Source organism: Dermacentor variabilis, chromosome 2, assembly GCF_050947875.1.
Source record: "Dermacentor variabilis isolate Ectoservices chromosome 2, ASM5094787v1, whole genome shotgun sequence".
NCBI lineage: Eukaryota > Metazoa > Arthropoda > Arachnida > Ixodida > Ixodidae > Dermacentor > Dermacentor variabilis.
The window spans coordinates 136,784,702-136,810,454 of NC_134569.1; the positions used below are offsets into that span (position 1 = coordinate 136,784,702).

The 25,753-nt window shown below is 44.8% G+C and overlaps 1 protein-coding gene across 9 annotated transcripts in view; it reads right to left on the reverse strand.

Annotated features, from left to right (window-relative positions):
* Positions 1 to 25,753, reverse strand: part of LOC142572753 (DNA (cytosine-5)-methyltransferase PliMCI-like) — a 181,572-nt gene that overhangs the window by 7,084 nt on the left and 148,735 nt on the right. For 8 of the 9 annotated variants that reach the window (XM_075682082.1, XM_075682077.1, XM_075682076.1 and 5 more), the window contains 5 exons: positions 24,848 to 25,050; positions 23,004 to 23,109; positions 21,357 to 21,497; positions 15,348 to 15,511; positions 2,163 to 2,385 (listed from right to left, as the gene is read on the reverse strand). In XM_075682082.1, the coding sequence (XP_075538197.1) occupies positions 2,163 to 2,385; positions 15,348 to 15,511; positions 21,357 to 21,497; positions 23,004 to 23,109; positions 24,848 to 25,050 (837 nt within the window). Of the gene's footprint in view, positions 1 to 2,162; positions 2,386 to 15,347; positions 15,512 to 21,356; positions 21,498 to 23,003; positions 23,110 to 24,847; positions 25,051 to 25,753 lie in introns of those variants that run through there. The other variant, XM_075682084.1, reaches the window with a different exon arrangement.

Below are 25,753 nucleotides of genomic sequence, written 5' to 3' on the forward strand. Positions count from 1 at the left end.
TTTCGAACGAATTTTCTTGCAAAATAGAGGCATGCGTTAGAATCGCCTGAATACTGTAATAATTCATTGAGTTAAGCTTTTCGCTTTAAAACGATCCTGGGGCAGGCCGGCAGATGACATGTGTTAGACACATTCACCGTACCCTAACTGCCGCCAAGATGGACGCTGCTGTTTTTGGAGTCACCACTGCAGTCACCATGGTGGTCGAGTGTATGCCTGATGAGCAGCCAAGTTGAAATTATCCAGCGAAGGCTAATTCCAGGATCAAAATAACAAAAGTTTAGTCTCATAAAATTTGTATGGGCGCCAGCCAGGACCTTCAGTCAGGATCAAATTAACCAGAGTCAAATTAACAGAAGTTTACTGTATTTGTCCCAATTCTAACCTGTCCACAAATTCAACATGCATCCACATTTTATAGGTTCAAAAAAGAAAACTAATGTAAAAAATGACGTTAGGGGCCTTAGAGAAAGTAAAAATCAAATGCACACCCAATTTTTAAGCAAGAATAGAAGTTGCAGTTTCACTTAAAGGATGATGCACTGACAGCGATGGCAAGGTTCTGAGTCATGCTTGAACTCCTCAGGTGTTGTTCTGATTATATGTGGGTGCAACTATATACACAGATGCAACACATGCGGGTGCGGCAAAATTTCTGCCATCCTTAAAATCTTTGACATGCCACATAGGGCCTGTAATGGCATCGTGCGGGGGCCTCTGCACTGCCTATTAGGAGCACCATCAGTGAAATCACATCACTTCAGAATGTGAGTGCTCATATTGTCTTGCACTTTTTAACACTCAGGAAATTTCGGATAAAAGGCATGCGTTGTGAATGAAATGGTTCCTTAATTTTGTTTGCACACTGAAATTCTTAATAGTTTCAAGGAATAATTCAGTCAGAAACTTAAGACTTTGATAAACTTTGGCAGTTGATATATGCATGTACATTACCTTGCATATACGGTATGGATAAACATATAGCATACATATACATAAACATATACGGAACATCACAGTGATGGCGAAAATTTACCTGGGGTGTCCATATAGGTAATTGATTTCACAATAAAATGTAGCATGCCTCTGATTTCAGCAATAATACAAAGATGAAATAGTGAGCATTTCCTTCACAGAATCGAAATTAATTTACTTAATCTCAGACAACACTTTATCACTGTCTATGAAGAACCACAACATGTCCTCGCACGGTCCATATCGTGTTTAATATTCTGCATTTATCAACGGCTACGTAACAATTGCGAATGGGATGATGGTCTATGCCTAGCTAGACTAACCCCTTTGCTAGTTCATCCTGTATCACATGCAATTCTCCAGAATGCCAAGCACATATGATGTGACTTCTTGCCACTAGCTTAACATGTAGAATAGCTTATCGTCTGAATGTGCTTTCATAGCAAGTGGCCCATTGTTGTCATGCTATTCAAGAAATCGTTCTATTAGCACCAGCGTTTACATCTTGTGATGGCAATGACAACGCTGGCTAGGCTGGCTCCGACGGCAGGCTGTTGCAAACACTGCGAACACGGTTTCAATTTTAATTTCATATTGGTTTGCCCCGCCCAAGCAATTGTTGAATGAATTTCCTCGGAAAAAAAAAAGGCGCTCATTAGAATCGGGTGAATTACTAACAATTTATTGTGAGTTACCATTTTTGATTTAAAATCTGCCTGGGCAAGACAGAAATAGGCGTTTTTGACAGGAGATAATGAATTCTTGCTGTATTCATTGCCCCCCAAGCAACGTCATGGCAGATGCTTCAGCTATTTTAGTCACCCCTGCAGTCACCATTGGGGTCAGACGTGTGCATCATGACCAGCCAAGTTCGAATTATCCAGCAAAGGTTAATTTCATGATAGAAATAAAGGTTCCATAGCAATGTACAAGTGTCAGCCAGTTCCTTTGATTGGGATAGAGTTACTAAAGTTGAATTAATGGAAGTCTATTGTATTGTGCGTGCCTTAAATAGTAAAGTTAAGTGGCTGTAACTTGTTTACTTCTAAGCTAAATTTTTTTTCTCTGAGAAATCCCTATACACCTTTGTTGCATGATAACAGGGAAAGACGAGATTCGTGTCAACAGACTGTTAGTAGTGGCCACCAGAGAAAATTCTAAACAGGAATACTTTTCTGGCCTCCCACCTTGCAAGGGCTTGGAAGAGTGGTGACAGTCCCCATGCAGCTGTCCCAGCCAAGTCGCGCGTAGGCTTGATCCAGCGCGCCCTGTGCAACCCTCTTGCCAGCCCTGTGCACCAGTGTCCAAGGAACCAATGTGCACTTCTGTGCAGCTGGCAGTGGGTCGCACTTGCCTCCTGCAGCACACGGGCACACACCCTGGATGCCCTCGTCATATGTCTTGACAGTCCTGCACCATTATAAAGTAACTATTAGATTCAAACCTTGCCACAGTAGCTTAGAGGCTGACATTGCACTGCTGAGCTCGAGGTGATGGATTCAATGCCAGCGGTAGCAGTCACATTTATATGCAAAAACGAAAATGCAAAAGCACTGATGTGCTTAGATTTAGGTGCACCAGGTGGTAAAAATTAATCCGGAGTTCTCCACTGTGGCGTGCCTCATAATCATATCATATTTATTGCATGTAAAACCCCAAAAGTTAAAACTGCATCCAATCTGACAAAGCAAAATTATGGACAAGCAAGAAGATTAGTGAATGATGGTGGATAATCAGCATGGTGCCAATGTTTTGATGGGTATCCTTGTCGTTATCAAGTCTGTCTGCTGACAGCAGTAGTCCTTAAAGGCAGCTAGTTTCAAATAATGTAGATGTGGCCACAATGGGACCAACCATGGGTACGAGTGAGCGATTGAGTGAGTGAGTGAGTGAGTGAGTGAGTGAGTGAGTGAGTGAGTGAGTGAGTGAGTGAGTGAGTGAGTGAGTGAGTGAGTGAGAGACAAAAGGGGAGGAAAGACGGGGAGGTTAGCCAATGTAAGTACCAGCTGGCTACCCTCCTGTGCTGGGGAAAGGGGTAAAGGGAATAAAAGGAGAAAGAAAAAAAAAGAAACAGAAAAATTCACACACAGTAATGCGATGCTACGCACGGGAACATTCAAAGACGGTCGCACAATTCGCATGTCCTTAAAAACTTAAGCAAAGCCCTTAAAGGGAAGCTGAAAGGTTTTCCAGAAAAAATGAGTGAACATCTGTACATAATGATTTCAACCCTCCGAATTTGAATATCGTATCGAAATTGAGCGAAAGAAAGCGCAAATATATTTTATTTCGACGAAAAGTGCAGCAGCAGACACGCCCAGCTCGCGCGTCTCGTTTCCGCCTGTGATTGGTCAGTGCGCCTCGTGACGTCAACTCTGCCGCTGCCGACCGCTGCCGCTACACATGAAGTGCGGTGCCAGGTAGTTTGGTGCTGTTTTTCTGAGACGGTAATGGAAAATTTAGAGAGACTGCGTTTTTCTGAGGAGTACGGCGTTACTCCCTACATGTACGAGCCGATTGCGAAGAGCCGGCCACTTGAAGAAGCAAACGATGCTGGTGCGAGCAGTGCTTTCGACGCGAACGAAAGCAAAGTCTTGGGATCTCCTCGTGTTGGAAATGCTCTTTGGTGAGTATGTTTTTTGCAAAGCGATCTAGTGATCTCGCCGATCTTTCGCCGATCTAGTGAGCTCGTTTCCGGTAAAACAACTGTAGTGTTGTGTTCCTGCATGCCTCCTCGTGGAACGTAAGCGGGGATGCGATTGTCGGCATTTGTGCGCTGTTCAAAGCTGTCAGCAATCTACAAAGACGGTTTAAACGTGTGAAAAGCTTCCCGGTTCATGCAGTACGTGTAGTGACCTTCATCTGTTGACTACCACTCACGTTGACTACCACTCACGTTAATTACCACTCACGTTGACTACCACGCACGTTGACTACCACTCTACATACACGCAGACGCACCAACAAAGGAATGCAGGGTCGATCGAAGCAGATTACGATGGCAAGCACGCAGAAACAAGCGCGGTCAGGCACGGGCGTGGACGCTGCGATGGAACGAAGCAGAGTTGACGTCACAACACCGCGGTTTCCGGTCTCCGCTCCGCTCGCTCACTCAAAGGGGGGCGGAGCTACAGCGCAATTTCAACCGACGATTACGTCGCTCCTAATTGAAAAAAACCCCCCAAATTTTACCTACATGGTTTATAAGGTTCCCGCATCCGTATATGAGCGTCTTATTGAATTCGACAGACTCTTCAGCTTCACTTTAAGGCCTTGAGTGCCGAAGCCCGTCTGGACCAGTGTCCTAGAACTTTTTCTTCTGTGAAGGGACGATTGTCCAGTTTTTCGAAATGGGTCACGAGCACTTTTCTTGGCACATTGTAATGGGGACAGTCACAAAGGAGGTGCTCGATCATCTCCTCGCAGCCCCACGTGTTGCAAGTAGGACTGTCGGTCATTCCAATGTGGAAGGAATAGGCGTTCGTGAACACCACGCCGAGCCACAGGCGGCACAGAAGTGTTGCTTCTGCTCGTGGTAACCCTGGTGGAAGACGGAGTTGCAGACGTGGATCCAATCTGTGGAGACGTGTGTTTGTTAATTCATTGGTGCTCCGCAGATTCTGCATAAGCAAGTGTGTGAGGGAGCGAAGACTTGTGGCTGCATCTGTTCTTGACAGTGGTAATGGTATAATATGGGCACCATCGTGGGCCGATCGGGCAGCTTCATCCGCACTGTGATTTACGGAAATTCCGCAGTGACCTGGTATCCCCTGGTAGATGATGTTGTGCCCCTTGTCAATTGCGAGATTGTGGAGTAGTTGGATGTCTGCGACTAATTGCACATTAGGTTCTTGGTTGAAAGGGGACAGCAGACACTGGAGAGCTGCTTTTGAATCACAAAATATGGACCATGAAAGTGGTGATTTGGAACCAATAAACCCCAGAGCAGCACAGATAGCTGCGAGTTCTGCAGCCGTCGATAATGTAAGGTGAGACGTCTTGAATTTGATGGTGACAGATTAAGCGGGAATTACCACTGCTCCAGCTGAACTTTTAGAGGAGACAGAACCGTCCGTGTAAATGTTGGTGCGTTCGTTGTGCTTGTCATGTAGGAATGAAAGCACGGTTTCTTTGAGGGCGAAAGATGACATCTTCATTGATGTGGGGAATGACAAGAAGAGCCTGGGAGTGGATGGAGGCACCACAGCAGTAGAAATGGTCATGCTGCAGGCGTGAAGTTTGATGGTAAAGTTCCATGGTTGGTGGAAATAATCCTGCTAAACACTGAACGAGGTCGAGCGGCAGGAAGGGAGGTGAGATGACGCAATGGAAGCTGGATGAAGTGCCTGATGTGCATCCTTAAAGCATCGACTTCAATATACGTATTGATGAAGTGGTCACGTGCAATGGCTATTGCTGCTGCCATGGATGCAAATCTGGGAAGGTCAAGACAAATTCGCAGAGCTTGAGCTTGCACAGACTGGAGGAAACAGAGGTTGGTCTTGCCGGTCCCACCCAGCACAGGTAAGCTATAGCATACGAGACCCAGGAATATTTATTTATTTATTTATTTATTTATACAATACTGCAGGCCTCATTGAGGCCCAGGCAGGAGGGGCATACAAAATACAGAATAATTGCATTTGCAGACGTAAGAACAAAAGGACCAAATTAGTGTGCACAATAGCAATGGAGTCCACCAGCTGCGAGAATCAAATGGGTAAAAAGAACACTCGGTCTTGTAACCAAACAATTCCCAAAACAAAAGTGAAGAGTAAATGTACAAATGAACCGTCAGTACAATTTTAAGCAATGAGAAGGAGAAAAAAAAATGAAATCAGTAGTTCAAACGGTCAATGGAATCAGTACTCTTTAGTAGCGACTGAGGTAAATTATTCCAATCGGTTATAGTGCGTGGGAAAAAAGAATATTTAAAAATGTTAGTTCTGGCATTATAGGGAGTTAGAGAGTCAGCATGACGATGACGTGTTCGGCGTGCTGCCATTGGCGTTACATAAGGCTCAGGAGTGAGGGCGAGGAGATTATTTTTAAGAAGAAAAAGAAATTTCAGCCGTTGTATTTTTCTTCGTATTTCCAATGTCTGAATGCCATGTTGTCTCATTATTGCTGTCGGGGAATCAGTCATACGGTATTTCGAAAAAATAAATCTGATTGCTTTACGCTGTACTCTTTCTAGTGCAACAATGTTCGTTTTTGTGTAAGGGTCCCACACTATGCAGGCATACTCCAGTTTTGGCCTTATTATTGATGTGTAGGCTAAAAGTTTAGTTTCAGCGGGAGCTTGTTTTAGTTTATGACGTAGAAGACAGAGTTTACGAAAGGCTGAGTCACATACGTTAGAAATGTGAATGTTCCAGTGCAGGTTATGAGTTATTGTGACGCCAAGATATTTGTATTCCCTAACCTCGGTTAATGGTTCAGATCCGAGAGCGTAAGGAAAAGATAGGCTATTTATTTTTTTAGTTATCTTCATGTAAACTGTTTTGTTAGCATTTACCTCCATGTTCCAACGATTGCACCAAGAAAGGAGGTTTTGAAGATTATTGTTCAGGGTTATCTGATCATCGCAACCGGTTACCTCACTGAACAGAACACAATCGTCAGCGAACAGTTTTATTTGAACTGGTGCTGTGACAACGCTGGCAATGTCATTAATATAAATTAAGAATAATAAAGGCCCTAAAACACTACCCTGAGGGACGCCTGAGGTAACTGGAAGTTCATGGGAATGGTAAGTATCGATACTAACAAACTGTTTTCGGTTAGTGAGGTATGCTGAAACCCAATTAACAATGAAACAAGGAATGTTAATTAATCGAAGTTTTTCAATTAACTTGGAGTGTGAAACAAGGTCAAATGCTTTCCTGAAATCTAAAAATATTACATCTACCTGGCTGGATTTGTCTAGAATATTCGCAAAATAATGAATAACCGATGTTAATTGGGTGACAGTAGAAAAACCTTTTCGAAAACCATGTTGCTCAGGTGAGAGTACACTGTTATCACTTAAGAATTTAGTAATGTAGTTAGCTATGATGTGTTCTAGCATCTTACAGCATGATGACGTTAGCGATATTGGGCGATAGTTACTTATCAGCGTTAGGTCCCCTTTTTTCGGTACAGGTACTACGCGTGCAGTTAGCCAGTCAATAGGAAGAGTTGCTGTGGATAATGAAGCACGAAAAATGATCACAAGAAACTTGGACACCATTTCTGCGTATCGGCGCAGAAAAACATTCGATATATTGTCAGGACCAGGGGTTGATTTGGTTTTTAAGTTAAGAAGCATAGAAACTACGCCAGGTACAGATACAAGGTCCGAGTTTGCAACGGACAAAGAAAAAATGGGAATCGATATATCACTTGTATTTGCAAAGACACTATGGAAGTATGTGTTGAAATGCTCTGCAATACTTTGCTTTTCGACGATAAGAATGCCGCCATCCACTATTTGTTCAATTGGTTTGTTTTTTTTACTCAAATATGTCCAAAATTTTTGTGGCGCGGTACGAATAAAATTGGGCAGAGTGTGGTTAAAATATCGCCGTTTAGCATGCCCGATAGACGAGCTTAATTTAGCTCTTGCGGTTTGAATTTGCGTTATAGGGGCGTGCTTTCGTCTCCAGCGTTTAATCTTTCTTTTCAAGTGAATGACTTCCCGCGTAACCCAAGGATTAACTTTCGCTGTTTTCTTTGTCTTGTTTGGTACAAAATTTTGAACACAATATGTGCAAAGTTCTTTAAACCTGTCCCAAAGTTCTATAACATTGTTTCCTTTAAAGTTGCTGAGGTGAAAATCTAGATAATCTAAAATAGTTTCGTCCCTGGCACGTGAAAAGTCCTTCACTACAACACTTTTTGCATTACTGCGATTGCATTTTTCCAAGCAGTATGAAAAACATACCATTTCATGATCAGATATGCCGCGTTCAACAGACAACAGTGTGTTATAGACAGTGTGTCAACAGTGTGTTATAGAGTCGGAGCATCGCACTCACAGACGCACCCCATGACTTTTGTGCAAGAAATCTGAGCATGTGGGTTATCATGACTAGTTTCCTTTTTAGGTAGGAGATATGAGGACTCCAGGAGAGGTCTCAATCTATTATCACTCCTAGAAAGCCGTGCGCCTTCTCATAGGCAATAGGCTGTCCATTAATCCTGACAATGTACAGTTTCATTGCTTTGTGCGTGAAAGCGACCATATAGCACTTCTTGGAGGACACCTCCAGACCTCGTGCCCAAAGATAACCTGATGTTAGTGTGGCTACGTTTTGAAGTCTGGAGTGCACCTGGGGACGCGTCGCTCCCAATGACCAAATGCATATATTGTCTGCATAGATCAACACATGGACAGATTTTGGAAGGGTATGAACCAGGTCGATGAGCACGATGTTATATAGAGTGGGGCTCAAGACTCCTGTGGTACGACATGGTAGGTGTTGTGTTGTGATGATGCACCATCCTCTGTTTGCACAAAGAATGACCTGTCCTTCAAGTAGCTGAAAATCCATCGAAAAACAAGGCCACCTAGGCCGACATTGCCCAAGGCATCCAGGATGGAACGATGGGTTATGTTGTCATAAGCGCCTTTAACATCCAGGAACATCGCCACTGACAGTCTCCTTAGGCTTTTTTAGTGCTGAACAGACGAGACAAGATCTGTGACGTCTACAGAAGAGCGTCCGCGTCGGAAGCCTGCCATAGCGTCAGGGCATAACTTGTAGTGTTCTAGATACCACTCTAGACGCGTGAGCACTATCCTCTCCATCACCTTTTATAGACAACTGGCCAGAGCAATGGGACAATGTGAGTGAGGTGGATTCTGCTGACACACACAAAAGAACCATTTGTAACATCCTGCACTGCTTCATTCTAACAGCCCATTCACACACATAGTGCTACAGTGCTGTCTGGACAGTTTCCAAAATGTGCAGGGGCACAGAGAAAGCACCGAAGAATTGAAAAATTTAAATTGTGGGGGTTTTATGTGCTAAACCTATGATATGATTATGAGGCATGCCATAGTGGGGGACTCCAGATTAATTTTGACCACCTGAAGTTAATGTGCATGCAATGTAAAGTACACATACATTTTTGCATTTCACCTTCATCAAAATGTAGCTGCCATGAAGAAAGCACATCAATTCAGGTGCTGGGAGTTAATTAAAGCACGGAACTTCACATACTTCCCTTTCCACCATAGAAAGCACAAAGCATCACTGCGGGTGAAGACGTTGGGGAGCTTGAAGAAAAGTTTACCGTCACGCTCAACTAGTGACAGTGATGAAAGATAGGGGGACACTTAAGCTGCGCCTTTAAGGGTATGACGCGATAGCTTAATGGTTCCCTTCAGTGGTTTCTTGACAAAGTGTTTCTCGAACACGTTGTTTGCGGTTGCACACCGTCTTGTATGCTGCTGCATTACAGTGGCCCTGTTCCAAGCTCGTTGTTCAGCTTCATCCTGCTGCTTCAGCCGCTTAGCATCCGTTTGTCGTTCTTGCAACGCAGGGTCTTCTTGATGCCTAAGCCACTTGACCTCCGCCTTTCGCTCTCGCAGTGCAGGGTCTTCTTGACACTTCAGTCCCTTAGCCTCAGTTTGTTACAGAGCTCCTGTTGGTCGCGATCCAAATCCATGGTTTGTGATGCGAGGCTTCGCTTCTGGCATTTCACCACAGCTTCCCATGCACGCAATTCAACGTCTGCGCATCACCTTCAACACTGGCATTCTGTGCAATCAGCATTGGTTTGCGCTTTCTCCACACCTGTCTTCTGTGGTCTCCATGGACGTCAAGGTGGCGGTACAGATGGACCAGCACAGGCTACAGAAGATGGCCTGGCATGAGGTACCGACAACGGCGCAGCACACGACGCCAGAGATGAACCAGGCACATTATCCATTGCAGAACTGACTGCAGCATGCTGGACGCTGAAGACAGAAATCAGGAACAAAGCTTGCATGAGCTCGCATGCCATCTGTTGGACAGCGGTGTAATTAGAGCGTGGGGGGGCACCAGCAGCCACATGGTGGCATTCAACAGGTGTCGAATACAGCTTTATGTTGGGGAACAGCAGATCGCTTCTTTTTTTTATATGGCGACAACATGCCGACACTCAGACCCAACAATCGTCAAATACTGCTCAATTTGAAAGACTGCATGGCATACATATAAACTCCCACTTATATCAGCACCTTATATTCGCCTGTATGGTGATGCGGTAGAATGTCTGACTCGCAAGTCCAGCTCCCAACCTGAAGGACCCAGTTCTAATCATAGAATGTGAAAATTTTTTCTTTAAAGGGCCCCTCACCAAGTCTGGCCATTTTGAGCTGACAAGTGCAGAGCATACAATGCACGCCAACTATCGTGTTTGCGAAGAATTACATCGCTACGCACGCTGGAAAGGTTTGAAATTTCAATCCAAATGCCGTTTTCCCTTCTCACGGCTGCTGCGCTCCAAGCTGAATGGCCATGTAGTCAGGTCCGCAGTGTGACGTAGCTTATGGTGACACATGACTTTGAGAATTATTCAAGGCACCATCTGTTATTTGTGTGATCTGTTGCTTGAATTGACAAACTGAAGTTTAAAGAAATAATAAAACACACAAACGGAATGTTTTTTGTTTTACTTTGCACCAAAGAGAGAGAGATGCACTTTCACTTCGGTCATGCAGTCACATGCGCAGGTACCAAAACTCTGTGATCATGCTCTGCGATCTGCTTGTTCTGCCTCAGTATTTGTGTAGCACTGAATTATACTGCTAGTCACGTGACCTTGTGTACAGCACACAATATCGTGTACTGTGCAAAACCATACAATCACATCAGCTCCTGCTCAGCGGTGAAAAAAAAAGAAAGAATAAAGAAGGAAGAAAGAAAAGAAAAGAAAGCAGGGAGGAAAAAAAATGAAGGTGGCACCCGTGACGTATGCGTCATGTGATCCTTGAGATCCAGTATGGGATAACACAGGGAAGGAATTTCGCTTGCGGAGGCTAGACGGGATGAGTGGAGGGAGTGTCTCGCCATACAGTGGAGCTCACCTCCTGAAATCATGGGTTCGTGGTACTGAAATATTTCTATCTCGGCTATTAATGAGCCGATTTGAAAAATTTGTGCGGCAGAACGCTCCCTAGAGGACACGTAACAACTTTCAGTGTATAACCAAAATTTGCTATGGGGCCTGGCCAGGGGCCTTTTAAAGCCAAAATCGTTTACAGTAAATCCTCCTTATAACGAAACAGGATATAACAAACTAATGGATACAACGAAGCAATCATGATTCCCTTTGAAATTCCAATAGATGCCCATGTATTGAAAACCTCATTTTAATGAAGCTAAAATTTCCTCGCAATGGGTGTAATGAACCTTTTTATTTAGAGCACAGCTCTTTGGCGCCCATTCCCACGTTTCACAGCGCCGTCGTACCTCACCACAACCAGTTCCATAGCAGGGGCCAGCGCACTGGTCTAGCTGCGCGTGCTCCTAGCTCCATCTCTCGCGCACGCCGTGAGCCTTGCTCTCTTCGCTCCTCCTCCAATGCCACCCTTGTGCGGTGGCAATCAGAGCGCCGGCTCGGTGGCAGCTGATCTCGATGTGCTGCTGCCCAAGCTGAAACGCATAGCCGCCGCTGTTATCCACTGCGTGTACCCCTTCCCCCCCTCCTTTCCTCCGTGGCGGTGACCGCACGATAGCGCGTGGTGTTCTCCGGTTGCCGAAGCGCTGGCTCGGTATCAGTGGATCATGGTGCGCACTTCCAAAGCAGGAACGCAAAGCCACTTTCAGTTGACCCGCTACCAGCATCAGTCAGCCGCTGCCGTCTCTTTGCCATGCAACGTACCTATGCGCCTAGGCGCTGCCTCTCACAACCTCCCGATAAGCGAGGCAGCTGCGCCACCAAGCTACGCTCCGTTTCCGACAGCTGGTGCGAAATTTTCTGCACTAGACGGATTGTATTATAATATAGTCTGTCTGCCCATATAAGTAGTTCATTCTCAGCCAGTTCTTTCTGAGCCATGAGCAAGGCAACCGGTGGAAGTCCTTCATCTGCCACTGCTGCTAAACAAGCTCCCCGAGCAGAGGCCCAGCACTGTCGCCGCCAGAATCCAGAGGTGCGCTATGCCGAACCAGGCATTGGTGCAGCAAGTCTAGCATATACCCATCTATTTCTCAGACCACAAAGCTACCTTCATGACAATCAAGAACTGGGAGTGGAGTGTTCCTTGAAGAAGTGAAGAATAAAAAAGTTGTAACTGTACATACATGTCTTGCTCTAATTATTTGCCTCAGTATATAGAAAAGCAGAAACAGCTGAAGAGCTGCGCTGAAATTTCGCATTAGGAAGTAACGTAATCGTCGGCAATTTTTTTTTTTCAACGAGCATTTACTAATTATTTTGGTGCCCGTCAGGTCTCCTGAACTCCCTTTTCTCGTGGAACTGGTGGACCCGCCCGCTCTTCCGCTGCGTGCGTGGGGCGGTGGTTTTGTTGTTGCTTGTCGTTATCTCCGTGCATGTCAACGATATCAGTGTTTCTATCGGCTCGTTCGTACCAGTTCCCGCCGCCAGAAAGGAGATGGCCGATGGCAAACAGAAGCACAAAATGATATAAAACGAGCAGAAGGTGGCTATGCTGAAAGCCGTCGAGTCCGGCATGAAGAGCAAAAAAGTGGCCGAAGATTTCGGCATAGCATTAAGCATGCTGTCGATGATTTTGAGCAGCAAAGAAGCTGCCACCAGTGCTGTCGCACCTGCGTAAAAGGCGACAGAAAGAACCTGTGAGCCCCCGCTTTCCAAGCTGTAGAGAAGGCAGTGTTCAAGTGGTTTTTGGACGCAAGAGCAAGCGGCACTCCTATGAGTGTCGCTTGTGTGAGCGCAAAGCGAGGGACCTCGCGTGCATTATGGAGCACGACGATTTTGTGGTGAGTGTCAGCTAGCACCACGACATTGTCGGCAGGGCTGACAGTGGGGAAGCGCAGTCTGTCGACCGTGAAGCTGCAGTGTGTGGGTGGAGACAGCTGCTAGAAAAATACAGTGCCAAGGACTTGTTAAACGCGGATGAGACAGCCCTGTTCTACCAGATGCTGCCACAAAAAAACTTGGCCCTCAAAGGTGAACGTTGCCAGGGCAGTCTGTGTAGCAGAGCAAGGTCCACGTAACCGTCTTGCTTTGTGCCAACATGGATGGGTCGGAAAAGGTTCCAGCCCTCGTGGTCAGCAAAAGTGTGTCACCACGATACTTCAAAGGCAAATGAAAGCTCCAAGTGAGCAATGTGTCCAACCTTAAGGCTTGGATGACGAGAGAAATTTTCACACAATGGCTGTGGGAGTGGGACGAGCAGCTGGGTAAGCTGAACCGGAAGATGTGCCTTGTACTGGACAACTGCACGGCCCATCCCACTGCCACTATGCTCAAAAACATTGAGCTATGCTTCTTGCCGCCAAACTGCACTGCGGTTGTGCAACCCCTCGACCAAGGAGTTATCATGAACTTTAAGTCTGGCTACCGCAAGTGTGTGATCGACCGGATTCTGCTCAACATGAGCATGAAGCCGAGTCCACGATCGACTTGTACACGGCAATCAAGATGCTACAGGCTGCTTGGATGGCTGTACCGACAAGCACGATCACCAATTGCGTCCAGCATGCCTCATTTGGCGTCAGCAGCAGCGGTTACAGCGAAGATCTTGGTGCTGCCGCCAATGAGGGTGCCGCGGGCGACCAAGCCCTAGCGTCGTGGGACACTCTCCTTGATGCTGGCGTTGTGCTCGACTGTGACACCTTCTGCACGTACGTCAGTGCCGATGCTGACGCAGTGACGACGGAAGAGCTAGGAAATTGTGCATGCGGTGACGGGGGTGCCTAATGACAACAGTGACGAATGTGGCGACGACATCCCAGAGCCTAATATTGGCGAACCCGATGTACGGATGGCCGCACAAGTGATGGATGAGGCAGACCTGTTGCGTCGCTTCTTTGGCACTCACAATGACGGTGAGGACAGACTCAAAATAGCGGCTGCAGCTGAAAAAGCCATTATTCACCTCAAGAAGGCGCGGCAAATATCTGTCAAGGACTTTTTTTTTTGCGAAGTGAGCCGCCAGCTGGTGTGCTGTTGATCGATCAGTGATGAGCCGCTTGGCGTGAATAAAGTAGCAATCACTTGCTGTCTTTTTCTCGCTTGTTTTTTTTTCCGTGCGACGGCCGCTTTCTTTTCCGTGTGGCAGGCTGCTGTGAGATTTGGTGGTGAGTACATTCCCTCTTGCTTGCTAATTGTGGCTAGAAATGGATAGTGGCTATAACGAACTAATGGTTGTAATGAAGTAATTACGACCCCTCTTCAACTTCATTATAATGAGGTTTTACTGTACGTTATAAATTCAGATGGTTACAATCCATCGCGTGACTGTGTCATGGGTTTCTCGACACGCCGTGGATGCCGCCGCCTTTTCCACTGAACAGAAGCCTTAATGCTGTCACATTAATATGTTGCGTATTGCACACAGTAACAATAGAAGATGCAGTAAAGGCTTAAAGTTGTACAGGAGCAATATACTCACCACTGCTGGGATAAAAAGCAGGTATTGGTGCATATATGAACCACCCAGGCCTGGCCTGAGCTTGAAAAAGAGAGAGTTGGGTGTCCCAAGCCTTATGCACAGAGTGGGCCAGCTATGTGTTTACAGGTAAGCCACAAGTTGGCGCATAAAAAGACATGCATCATCCATATGAGCAACTTGACTAATATAGAGCACCATGAGCAGAAGACTCATGCAGGCATTGGTCAAACAGTGCATGTAAAAGCTTTTGCCAACTCTTCAGCAACCTGTATCTCATTCTCAGACATAGAGATCAGGTCACCAGAAAACGGACAGAAGCTTTTCATCAGAAGCATGTAATGGCCAACCATGGCTACAAGGCTACTTACAGCAACACATTCCTACATGCTATCTTGCACAATTGCTGTTGCTTAAGTTTCTTCTGTGATTTTGGCCAAACTGATAAAGCATTTCTTATTTGGTCTACACACTAAGCCTACTTTTCTTGATTGAATCGGACACTACAGGACTGATATTCTTTCTCCCCCTACTTCAGAGAGCAGAGGGTCAGGAAGTAAAAGTTCTGCAGAGCTTGACAAGGTTTTCTAGCCTCTGTACAGTTCAGCTGCAAAGTACATTTCACAGCATGTGCTCAAAACAAAGAATGACGTCATGATGCTTCTAGGAAAACATGCTTATATGGCAATTAGGGGTGACACAAATGCAGCTGGGATATAAACAACAGCCTGCTGCTGGCATAATGCATTTGTGCACCCTGAAGGGTCCACAAAAAACCGTTTGAGAGCTGCTGCCTTACAAGATGCTGGTGTAAGTGCCGTCAGAGAGGCGCACTCTTATATTGGGCAGGTCCCTCCAGTTGGCACCCGGAAAAAGCGGAATGTGGTCCACTCGTGCTTGCATGAGGGGCGACAAAGTCAGCAATTCAAGGTCTCGAACGGGACCCTCCTTGCTGCCTCTGACCTGCAATGCCATTTACACATCACTGCTGGATGAGATACAGATGCACAAACAGGTATCGAGTATTACCTAAATAGGAGAGCCAGGTTGAGTTGACTGTTATGTTTGCCTGCACTACTTACCCTGTTTTGTCTACAATAAAGCTGCAGTGCATGTCATCTGCGGTGACATCACTCAAGAATGCTGATTTCACTACAGCAGAACAGTGGTGCCATCTGTCACAACTACAATCAAAGGAACCTTTGACCATAGCAATCACAAATGGTACCACCGGTTTGTTGCAGTGAAATCACTAGAATGCACACAAACACAGTAACTATAACTGAACCTACTGAAATGCTACCTTCTGTGTGAAATATGAGCACGAATGAGCCATTAGTTTCAGTGGAAGAGTCATGTATACCTGGCACTCCTACTCAAGCAACACTCAATAGCTAATGCAAGCTCTTGTACAAACACCATCATGACTGTCTGGAGCGCAGGAGCAGTGCACTTCCAAGACCCTTCATGCCACTGACAGGAGCAAGCCAGGAGGACATAGTTGCTTCTGAGCACGCGCTGCCAGTTGGACAGGGCTTCGCCACTGGCGGTAATAACCATGCCCCTTGCGATGCTCAACCTTTATGATGATTGTGCTCAACAACAGGATGCATGAGCATGCACTTTTTTGTTGTGTGATGAGCGGTTTTGTTGTCATGCCAGGGTGCACGCCGATAAAGAACTGTTCCTGCCACCTGGCATACACCCTGGCTCCCCCTGCCATGGGGCAAATTATCAGAAAAGGGGAGCTGCACAAAGAACATGAACAGGGCACCGAGCAGGAAAGCCCTGACCACCCAGCAGCGCATGCTCAGAAGCAACTATGTTGTTCCAGCTTCCTCTGAAAGGCAGCGCTAAGGGTCTCAAAAAAGCACTGCTTCCACACTCTAGAAATCCATGATGGAGGCTGTACTACACCATAAAAATCCTTAAACAGGGCAACATTTTCCTGCATCAGACTTGAAGCTTAATTTCACACGTGTGGTCTCGGATTGCAGAGCTGCGATACATTGGTCAGTGTGCCTTCTCATGTGTCCAGAACACGAGTACTGCCCCTCAAATCTACAGTAGTGAAGAAAAAGGTATATTTTGTGTAATAAAACAGGTACGTCAGCATGACAAGGTACCCATTCTTGTTTTGTGTCACTTCTTCCTTCTCTTCTCTCCCAACATTTCCTTTTCTTCTTCTCCCTTACATTTTGCATTCGAGTCCTGCATGCTAAACTGTTCAGAATGTTGGAGCTGCGTCACGCCAAACTGCTAGCCTAGGGCAATAGTCTCTTGAATACATACTGCCATCGTGCTTTGTTCACACCAGATAGTTCACCGACTGCGTACATTAGTATTTGTACATTTCGAGAATGTATAACAAGGAAACCGTAATATCAACCAGCAGTGAAAATAAGTGTGAGCTAGTGAGAAAAATATTTATTATGAGTGGGGAAGTTAGCCGAGCAAAAGGTTTGGCATACTGCTACAGGTTTGATATATAACAATATATCAACGGATGAGAGAAAAGATAGAATGAAAACACATCTATTCACACAAAAACTCGGAAACAGGGAGCAGTAAGCACCCTGAACTGAACAAAGCACATAGTAAATAGCCAAAATGTTGTTCATCTCTGTCCTTTCGGCTCCACCACAGATGTGGCTAACATTTAGTTTATTGACAAAGTATTCAGAGTTCCCTTTGGTGCACTATGAACTAAAGAACAGCTAGACAACAGGCAAGATAATCATTATACCCTACTTAGCAACGAAAACAGATTTAGAAGAGTTTGCACAAGAGTAGCTCTGTCGGTAACAATGTCCAATGCATGGTGATGCATGACAAGGGCCTCTTTCTTCTTTGTTTTTTTCAAGTAAATGGCTTTACAAATGAAGATATGCCTATAGATTGCACCATTAAGAAGGTCATAAGTAGCCAGTCATGTAATGAACTCACACAAGAGCCTGCACTTAATCAATGATCCAAAGTGCTGTTGTTAAATTTCTAATTTCACATTTGAGCTTCGACAATTGAAACTTTTACAAAGATGAGCACATCCTTCTCTGGTTATAGTGTAACACTGTCAATGCCACAGATCATCACCATATGCCAGTGACAACAAGGCTCAATTTGGAAATTATGCACATACATGGCTGGCAGCAGATCACAAGATGTAGCGTTCCTGCCAATGGTCAGTTGCCTAACAACCATATTGAGCAAGTCAGACCCTATACAGAAAAGTCCCCTCCTTGCAGTAATCAAAGAACCACAATGCATCCCTTCAAGAGCACCACATTTAAAACAGCATGAAGCACACAGTGAGGGCTGTGTTTTTTGTCCTGTTCTCAGTATAGTGCCCAACCAATCGGCCCCTGTCGACACTTCATATGAGAGCTTCTTACTGCAACTTGTAAATCCTCTTACCAATTGAATATAAGCAACACCTTCGATGGAATTGCTAGACTGAGGAAAAATGCCATGATAGCTCATTCCCACCACTGATAACGCAATATGCAGCAAAATTACTTTTTTCTTTTTAGTTGAACTTGTCGTTTCAGATTGCAAAATCATGTGTAGTTTTTGTGAAGGCTCCTCCATGTATGAAAAACTAATTGGCAAGTCCAAACATTTTGCTGAGTGTGGAGCTTTCTTTTTTCTTTTTTAAAGCTTGCTCTTGCAAACGTGGTCACCAGATGTGTACGTTGCTTCAAGTTATCAACTTCAGTCACGCATTAGTTATTCTTTCTGCTCAATTGCGCGCATGGCCGAAATAGCCAAACCCTGGACGAATCGGCGCAGTGGTTGTTCCGGAGTGCTATCTGGGAGTTCTTCGATCACGGAGCCAGTGACGTGACCTGCCGCATATGCAAGATGCCCCTTAAGATGCCCACGGGCACTACAACCACCCTCGTCAATCATCTAAAGCATCAACCTGATCCATTCAAGCAGTTCTGAAAAAGACAACGGGCACCAACAAGGCAGACACAAGTGCTGCAAGCTGTAACTACATCAAGCCGACATTGAAAGGTGACAGTCAGCGCGCAAAAATATTACCAATGAAGGTTGTGCAGTTTGTGGCCACTGGCTTGCACTCTTATTCTATCGTTGAGGAGCCAGGCTTTTTGTCTTTGATGCACACCGCAGTGCCCGAGTGCAAGGTCCCATCGAGAACTACGTTTTCTCAGAGTGTCGTGCCAGGACTTTATGCCAAAGAAAAAGAATGGATTAAAAGTGAGCTGTGAAATCACTTCACCCACGGGACCCCATGCTACTCGGTGACGGCTGATGGGTGGACGTCGAGGCTCGGGGATAGCTATGTCTCATTTACATGCCACCTCGTTGATAATGAGTTCCGGCTTCATAATTATCACCTTGCATGCCGGCACATGCCCGAAGGCCATAGATCTGACAACTGGAAGCGCATCCTCCTTGACTTGGCCAAGGAGCGGGGACGCCTCAAGGTGTTCTAGTTTTCATTGTCACTGACAATGCTAGAAACTTCCCAGGTGGCGCATCGCGAATAGGATGGACAAGTATACAATGCTTTGCGCATACATTACAATTGTGCATCTGGTGTGCGAAAAAGGACACTCAGAATTTTGAGCAACTGTGTGTCAAGGCCCGAGCAATTGTTGGGCCCTACGAGAGGAGTTCCCAGGCCAGGAATCGCTTCAAGGAGGTTGACGTTAGCATGGGCTTAGAGCCCCTTGAAGTGATTCAGGATGTCGCAACGCGATGGAACAGTGAATATGAAGTGATGTCTCACCTTTTAAAGCTCTGTCAGCCAATTTTCTTGAACCTGTCAGAACAGGACACATTGGAAAACCTAACTTCAAGTGAATGGCATCTGATGGCATCCATCACATCAGTGCTGAAATGTGCTGACGATGCAACAAGAGAATCTTGCTCCAAAAAGCACCCTTCTTTCGCAAGTGGCGCCACTAGTACATTGCACGCAACTTCTGCTCACCCAGCAACAGCAGAGTTGTGGGGAAGAGTCTGTATTTGCAAGAAACCTCCTTCATAGCATGAAGTCCATGTTTGTGGACATAAAGTTGCAGGTGACATATGCCTTGAGCACGGCATTAAACCCCCGATTTAAAGCAGTCTGTTACGACACCACAAGTGAGAAACGGTGGCTGAAGAATCGACTCCGCTCAGCTGTGGGGAGGAGCCTGCCTCAGGGGAGAGACAAGGAAGAGTCCAGTGCACCTACACAAGTTGTCTCTAGTGATGTGTGGAATGTTTTTGGAACTTTGGCCTCCACCACCACTTCAAGCACTGGTTCCCAGCGACTGATGGAGGAGGTGGAGGAGTACCTCCACGCACCTGTTCGGCCCCACCTGGAGAATCCTTTTCTGTGGTGGAAAAATTTTGCCGAAGTCAGGTACCCGTCACTGTCCAAGCTAGCTTGGCTATGCCTGTCAGTGCCGGCAACCCAAGTGTCAAGTGAGAGGTTATTCTTGTCAACAGGAAATACATGTATTGTCACTACTAGAAGAGAACACCTTCTCCCCGAGCATGTTGAGCAATTAGTGTTTATACATAGCAACATGCACTAGAATGAAAGGCTGGGTGAGCAGTGCACAGTGATCTGAATAAATTGAAAAATGAAAAAGTCTCAAGCCTCATGCCTGTTACTCGTTGCCTCACATTTATAATGGTTCAGAAATATCCTTGATAAAACAGCCATCAGAGATCATTGTAACAAGATTATGTACTCCACTTTATCAATTTTTCTGTTTTGTACTAGGGGTCCCAAATATTCGCTTCGATTCGATTATATTCGCATCGCTTCGAAATTATTCGAATTGGATAACTATTCACTTCGTATTCGATTCGTATTCACTTCGAAGTGAAAAAACACTATTTGCACATGCCTAAAATTAAGACGTGCTTGTCACCAAGCACGCAAGTCATACACACAAAAATTGTTCGAAACAGCAGCAACTTCAATGCTTTCAGCTGCCATGTCTGAGACTGTGCCTTCAAGATCCACCATGTTATACCACTAGTCCTTGCATTCACATATTCTTTCAACCCAATACTTACAATTGTGTAAAGAGGACTGTGCTATCTTGTAGCTCAAAGGTGAGAAAACTTCTCTATTGTGTACACTAGCCTTGAAAACAAGCTGGTTCCTCCAAGGTCTGAACAAGATTTTTACTCGCTGTTAGTTTGCTTACGTACATAAGCTGCTTTCTCCATGCATAAGGCATGTTCTCATTCAGCAGCTCAATCCTCTTGTGCCTAAGCAAATTTACAGACCATTTTATTTTCATCCCCACCTGAGCCAGAACAGTGAACTGTTGTGACGGTGTCATATTCTTCTTGTGCTTCGTCCTTGATACGGTAATTCTGGCTAGGTCGGGGCGTCTAGCTGTGGTGGTAGGATAGCTTGCAGTGCCAGCACTCAGTCATGGTCCAATCAAACGGACACCACTAAAAGCACATTAACAATTTGACACAACTTGCACTTGGATGGCATTGTTGCATTACATCAGAAGAAACCTAGAGTCTTATAGTCGGGTACACATGTGTGGCCACCTTGACCTCTGTTCTTCTGTACATGCCAAAATTCTTGGCAGTGACAAAAAGAACATGCATTACCTCACGCTGAATTGAGCAGCCTGCATTACTCAAAATGACTACGTCATTCACTACTGCTGCTACCTTGCTAATTCAAACAAGTTTTGCGTCATTTAGATTCAAACATTGCGATAGATCTGCATGTTTTTAATCACGAAACATGAAGAGCCAAACACAGTATGCCACCAGCCAAATCTGATTTAAAAGAGAAGCAATCAGTGCAACAAACCATTTGCTGGTAGTGTGTGACAGGTTCGCAAGTGCCAGTCATAGGCGTTCCCAGCTCCAAGCTAGCCAGATCCGAGATTCCATCATACAAGGTGATTGTCCGCAGTGGTGCATGCCTGGACCATTTTGTCGCTGGGTGAAACTGTGGGCACCAAAAAGAGTTTTGGCAAATTCAGGAAATACGGCATGCAGTTCCACATGCACAAAACACTGCTGGGCGAAACATTCAGATACAGCTACAAGCAAAAGTGTTCAGATAAACTTACAATTTTTAGTACACATTCAATATGTCTAGCTGCTCAAATGATGTTTATTTGAGAACATAATATTCAATATCTTTGAATACTATATTACAACAGGCTCTCATTAATATGTACGTGCTTTTTAGACGTAGTTAGAGTTCAAATATATTTAAGATGAATTCCCAAATCGGCGGTTTTAGAACCCAAAGCATCAAGTGACATTATAAAGCAAAGCTTTCTTTGTTGACTAGATTCAAAGGAATGTCTCAGCACAAACCCTTAAAAGAAATGCAAGAAAACAGCAGTGTTTCAAAGTTGGAGACAAGCAAAGTATTTCCAGATGTGGCGGAGGTGTGTGGTTAGGGGCAACGAGAAAGGTACTGCATTAGGCTGGGGCAAGGGTGTGTGGGGGAAGGGACACACAAAGGAGAGCGTTACATGTAGTTCAGCTTACCCCCCAGTGTGTAATTCCAGACTAAGACAATGCAACAGACAAGATGATGCCTCTATTTGTCATTGGGGAACTTAAAGTCTATCTTTACAAACCTGAAAGCATGTGTATCCTCAATTTGATGAAGGAGACCTACCGCCTAAAGATGACGTCTTCTCTCAACATGCCACCAAATCAGTTTGCCACCACATCTTCCAGTAGGGGGGCAATCGACTCAGTCTTTAATGATGAGTTGGATGCCATAAATGTATACAAGTACGTCCCCTACTACTGGCCATCTTGACCTTTCTGCCGGTATCCCTGCATGCTCCTCCATTGTAGAAAGCCAAGGGGAAATCTATACAAGCATGTGCAATGGCTGAACCTCCTTCTATTGCCCTTCTCACTGTGTCTGCCTCTTTGAGCATGCACCCTCTAGAGTGACTCCCTGGAAACCCCATGTAGAGTGTACATACTATTTATGTAAGTGATTCGCTAACAAGGATGGTAAAAAGGACAAAGCTTGTCAGGAGACACCACTTGTACGTTCCAAGACATCACACTGTGAAAAAAGAAAAATCAACTTGCAGTTTCTTCTTCTTAAGTCAAGGTCACACAATTGTTGCATGCAACTTTCACAGTGACCTCACGTGACCTTTGAGGAAACTAGAGCTCTAAAAATAGCGTGAAAGTTTCGCTTCATTTAGATGCCAACATTGAGTTTGGCCTGCATAATTTTTTGAATCATAGTGACTCATCCTGCATCTGCAAATTGATGCAAGTCTTGTTAACATTTTTATGCATGCAAGCTGAATACACTGCTGCAACTTGCAGTGCGATTGACATTACATTGTTTGTCAATGTGCATGAACAATAATTTTCATAGTAAAGTCAAGAGATCTCACATGATCAATGAAAAAAAAAGGTATAAACAAAATGCCACTAATTTTGAAGTGCTTATTCAAGGCAAACAAACCTCTTGCTTTTGAATGATTGATGACTGTTCACGAGACATAAATGAAGACTTTGGCTCGGGAAACCTGGGCAAGACTTGGCCTGGCGCAGCTGCCAGAATAATGACCCTGCAAGCAGAAGAATGAAAGTTGCCAAATGAGTAATTATACCAAAATATGTGTACAACTGCATAACAGCAGATACAGTAAGATAACAGCACTCCTTCTGCAGAATAAACAAACTATGTCTGTGCAATCTTTTGTGGCCCAGCACTACCCTGGTGGTAGTCAAAAAGGTGATTGTGGTTTCAAATGGACAATGACTGTGACATTCAACAAAAAAAGATCAATCTAGATTGTATGGCAGCTTTAAACTGGTTGTTCCAGGGCCCTACAACTAGGCTGCAATTTGAAATACAAGCATGCTACTGTACTGAGGGTGCATGGGCTGTAGCAGTGATTATTATGTTTCAATATAAATAGTGAAGCCAGTTTCATCTTTTAATAAAGCTTAGTTGATGCCTCACATGACCTAGGTAGCAATGCCAGAACAGCGGACCTCAAGCTCAACTGTGCACACGCAGTGGGCTGGGTGCTCTGTCCGCCTCACTGGCAGCAGAAGTTATGGCTATGTCGAATTAAATCACTTCAGTATGTTTCATAGAATGATTTTCAATGTAGGAGATGTCACGTCATACTAAGTAGACCAAGCCAATCTGAAAACAAGTACCAGTAACGGTAACCGAGTGCACATGTGATACAGTCGACTTCTGTTAATGTTGAATTCCTGGGTTGAATTCCCTGATGGGACCGATGAAATTGTTCGAATTGTCCAAGAGGAAGCGAATTAAACAAGATTCAGAAAAACGTCACAACACTCCGCTGATCTATTTGGCAGTATTTGCCAGATTCCAACAAGCCCCTGAATTGAGCATCAAGACCCCCCCCCCCTCGCTTTATAGGTGTCCAAAATAAAAAAACTAACAGAAATTACATGAATGCTCCAAAACAATGTAGAAATCTAACGCACACCTGGTTTTTTAGCAAGAACAATGGGCAAGGGTGTAATATGGGTTGCACAATGGCAGCCGCTTTCTTAAAGTCAGCTTCACTGCACGGTTATTAGGTCATCTTTGCTACAATGCAATCGTGTTATTTTGCATTAAGCCATACAAACACTGCAAACATAGTTTTGGTTTTGTATTCCATTGCACCACGCAGGCAATTTACGGCCCAATTTTCGCCAAAAATATCGTAATAAGACATTTTGAGCTACTGTTGTTACTTGAAAATTTCCACAGGAGAAGCCAAAAATAGGCATTTTAGAGACGGGAAATTATGTGTGTTCAAAACGTTCACTGTCCTCTAAACTTCGCCAAGACATGCTGCCACTAAAGGGGTCACTATTTGGGTCACCATAGGGGTAATGTACGTGAATTCTGAGTGATCATGTTCGAATTATCCGGTGAAGGCCAATTTTAGAATAGAAATAAGGTAAGTTCGGGCCCATAGAAATGCATGGACCTTGGGATCGAATTAACCAGAGTCTACTGTATAAAACACAGAGCATTCACCCAAGCTAGTAGGGCAGCGAAATCAACCTGCTCACAGAAGGTGCCAGTGCATACACGATACGGCGGAACACTGAATAAAACAGTCTACAACCATTCATGAACCAGATAAACAGTTATTCACCAGAAGTCAATTAAGTTACATAACAACTTGTCCATGAATTTAAGAAAGAAAATCACTACCTTAGCGTAGCACAAGTGTAGGAACACCTTGTCGTGATGTGAAACATTATGGTCATCCAATTTGTATAGTGCCAGAAAAACTGCAAAGAATGCAAGGTAATGAATGTGCAAACCTGCGCCTGCTTTGGGGCAAACCATAGTTGCCAGCTTGAAGCAAGGCAAAGGTGCACTGGTAGCCCATCCGCAACAAGCACTTCAGAGTCAGCGGCAACATCTGACCATCGTGGCCATTGAGGAAGCCCTTCACATTTTCCAAGAGGAACAGCTGTGGCCGGTAGTAGTCACAGCAACTCAGGTATGATGACACCAGTGAGTTCTGCAATACAATGAGGTGTCTCATAAGTTGTAAAAAGACAGTAACCCCCTTGCTTCATGCGTTGCATGTTCCCTGTGCTGCCACCACTAGTGGCACTGCTGGATGGTTATCAGTGGCAAAAACGTTCTTTTTTTTTATTTCGTGAAGCTTGCTCTGCAGCCTGAGTATTTATTTAAATAAAAACGTGGAGGCCCTTCTGATGCAGAAATTGCAGTACTATTATCTTAGTGAACTTATCGCTCCAAAGCCAACGCCTATTACTATCTTTCCGATCCATTAGCAGCTTGGCAGCTCTTAGTATACTGTCATTCTAGTAATGGCCTCCCAAATTGTGCCTATAAGAATCTACAAGAGCGCTACTGCAATTTTTTAAAGCTGCCCGACTGAGTGACCATCTGCGATCCGGACTGAGTGACCGTCTGTGACACAGAGCAGAAAATTGCTACTATATGTCGGCGATATCCACAGCAGACTTTCTCTTCTTCTCTCAATCTTTCCCTCCCTTTCTCCATTCCCCCGTTAATGAGGACTGAGCCTGGAAGCCAACCAGGCTCAGTCCTCATTAACCTCCCTGCCTTTCATTTATTACTTTCTCTCTCTCTCTCTTATTCTAGTATTCTAGAATAGAAGAAGTGACTTCTCGGCATTAACACTATGATTCATCGGCATAATATGTCTAGCCTCTGTGAAAATCTTGAGGTTG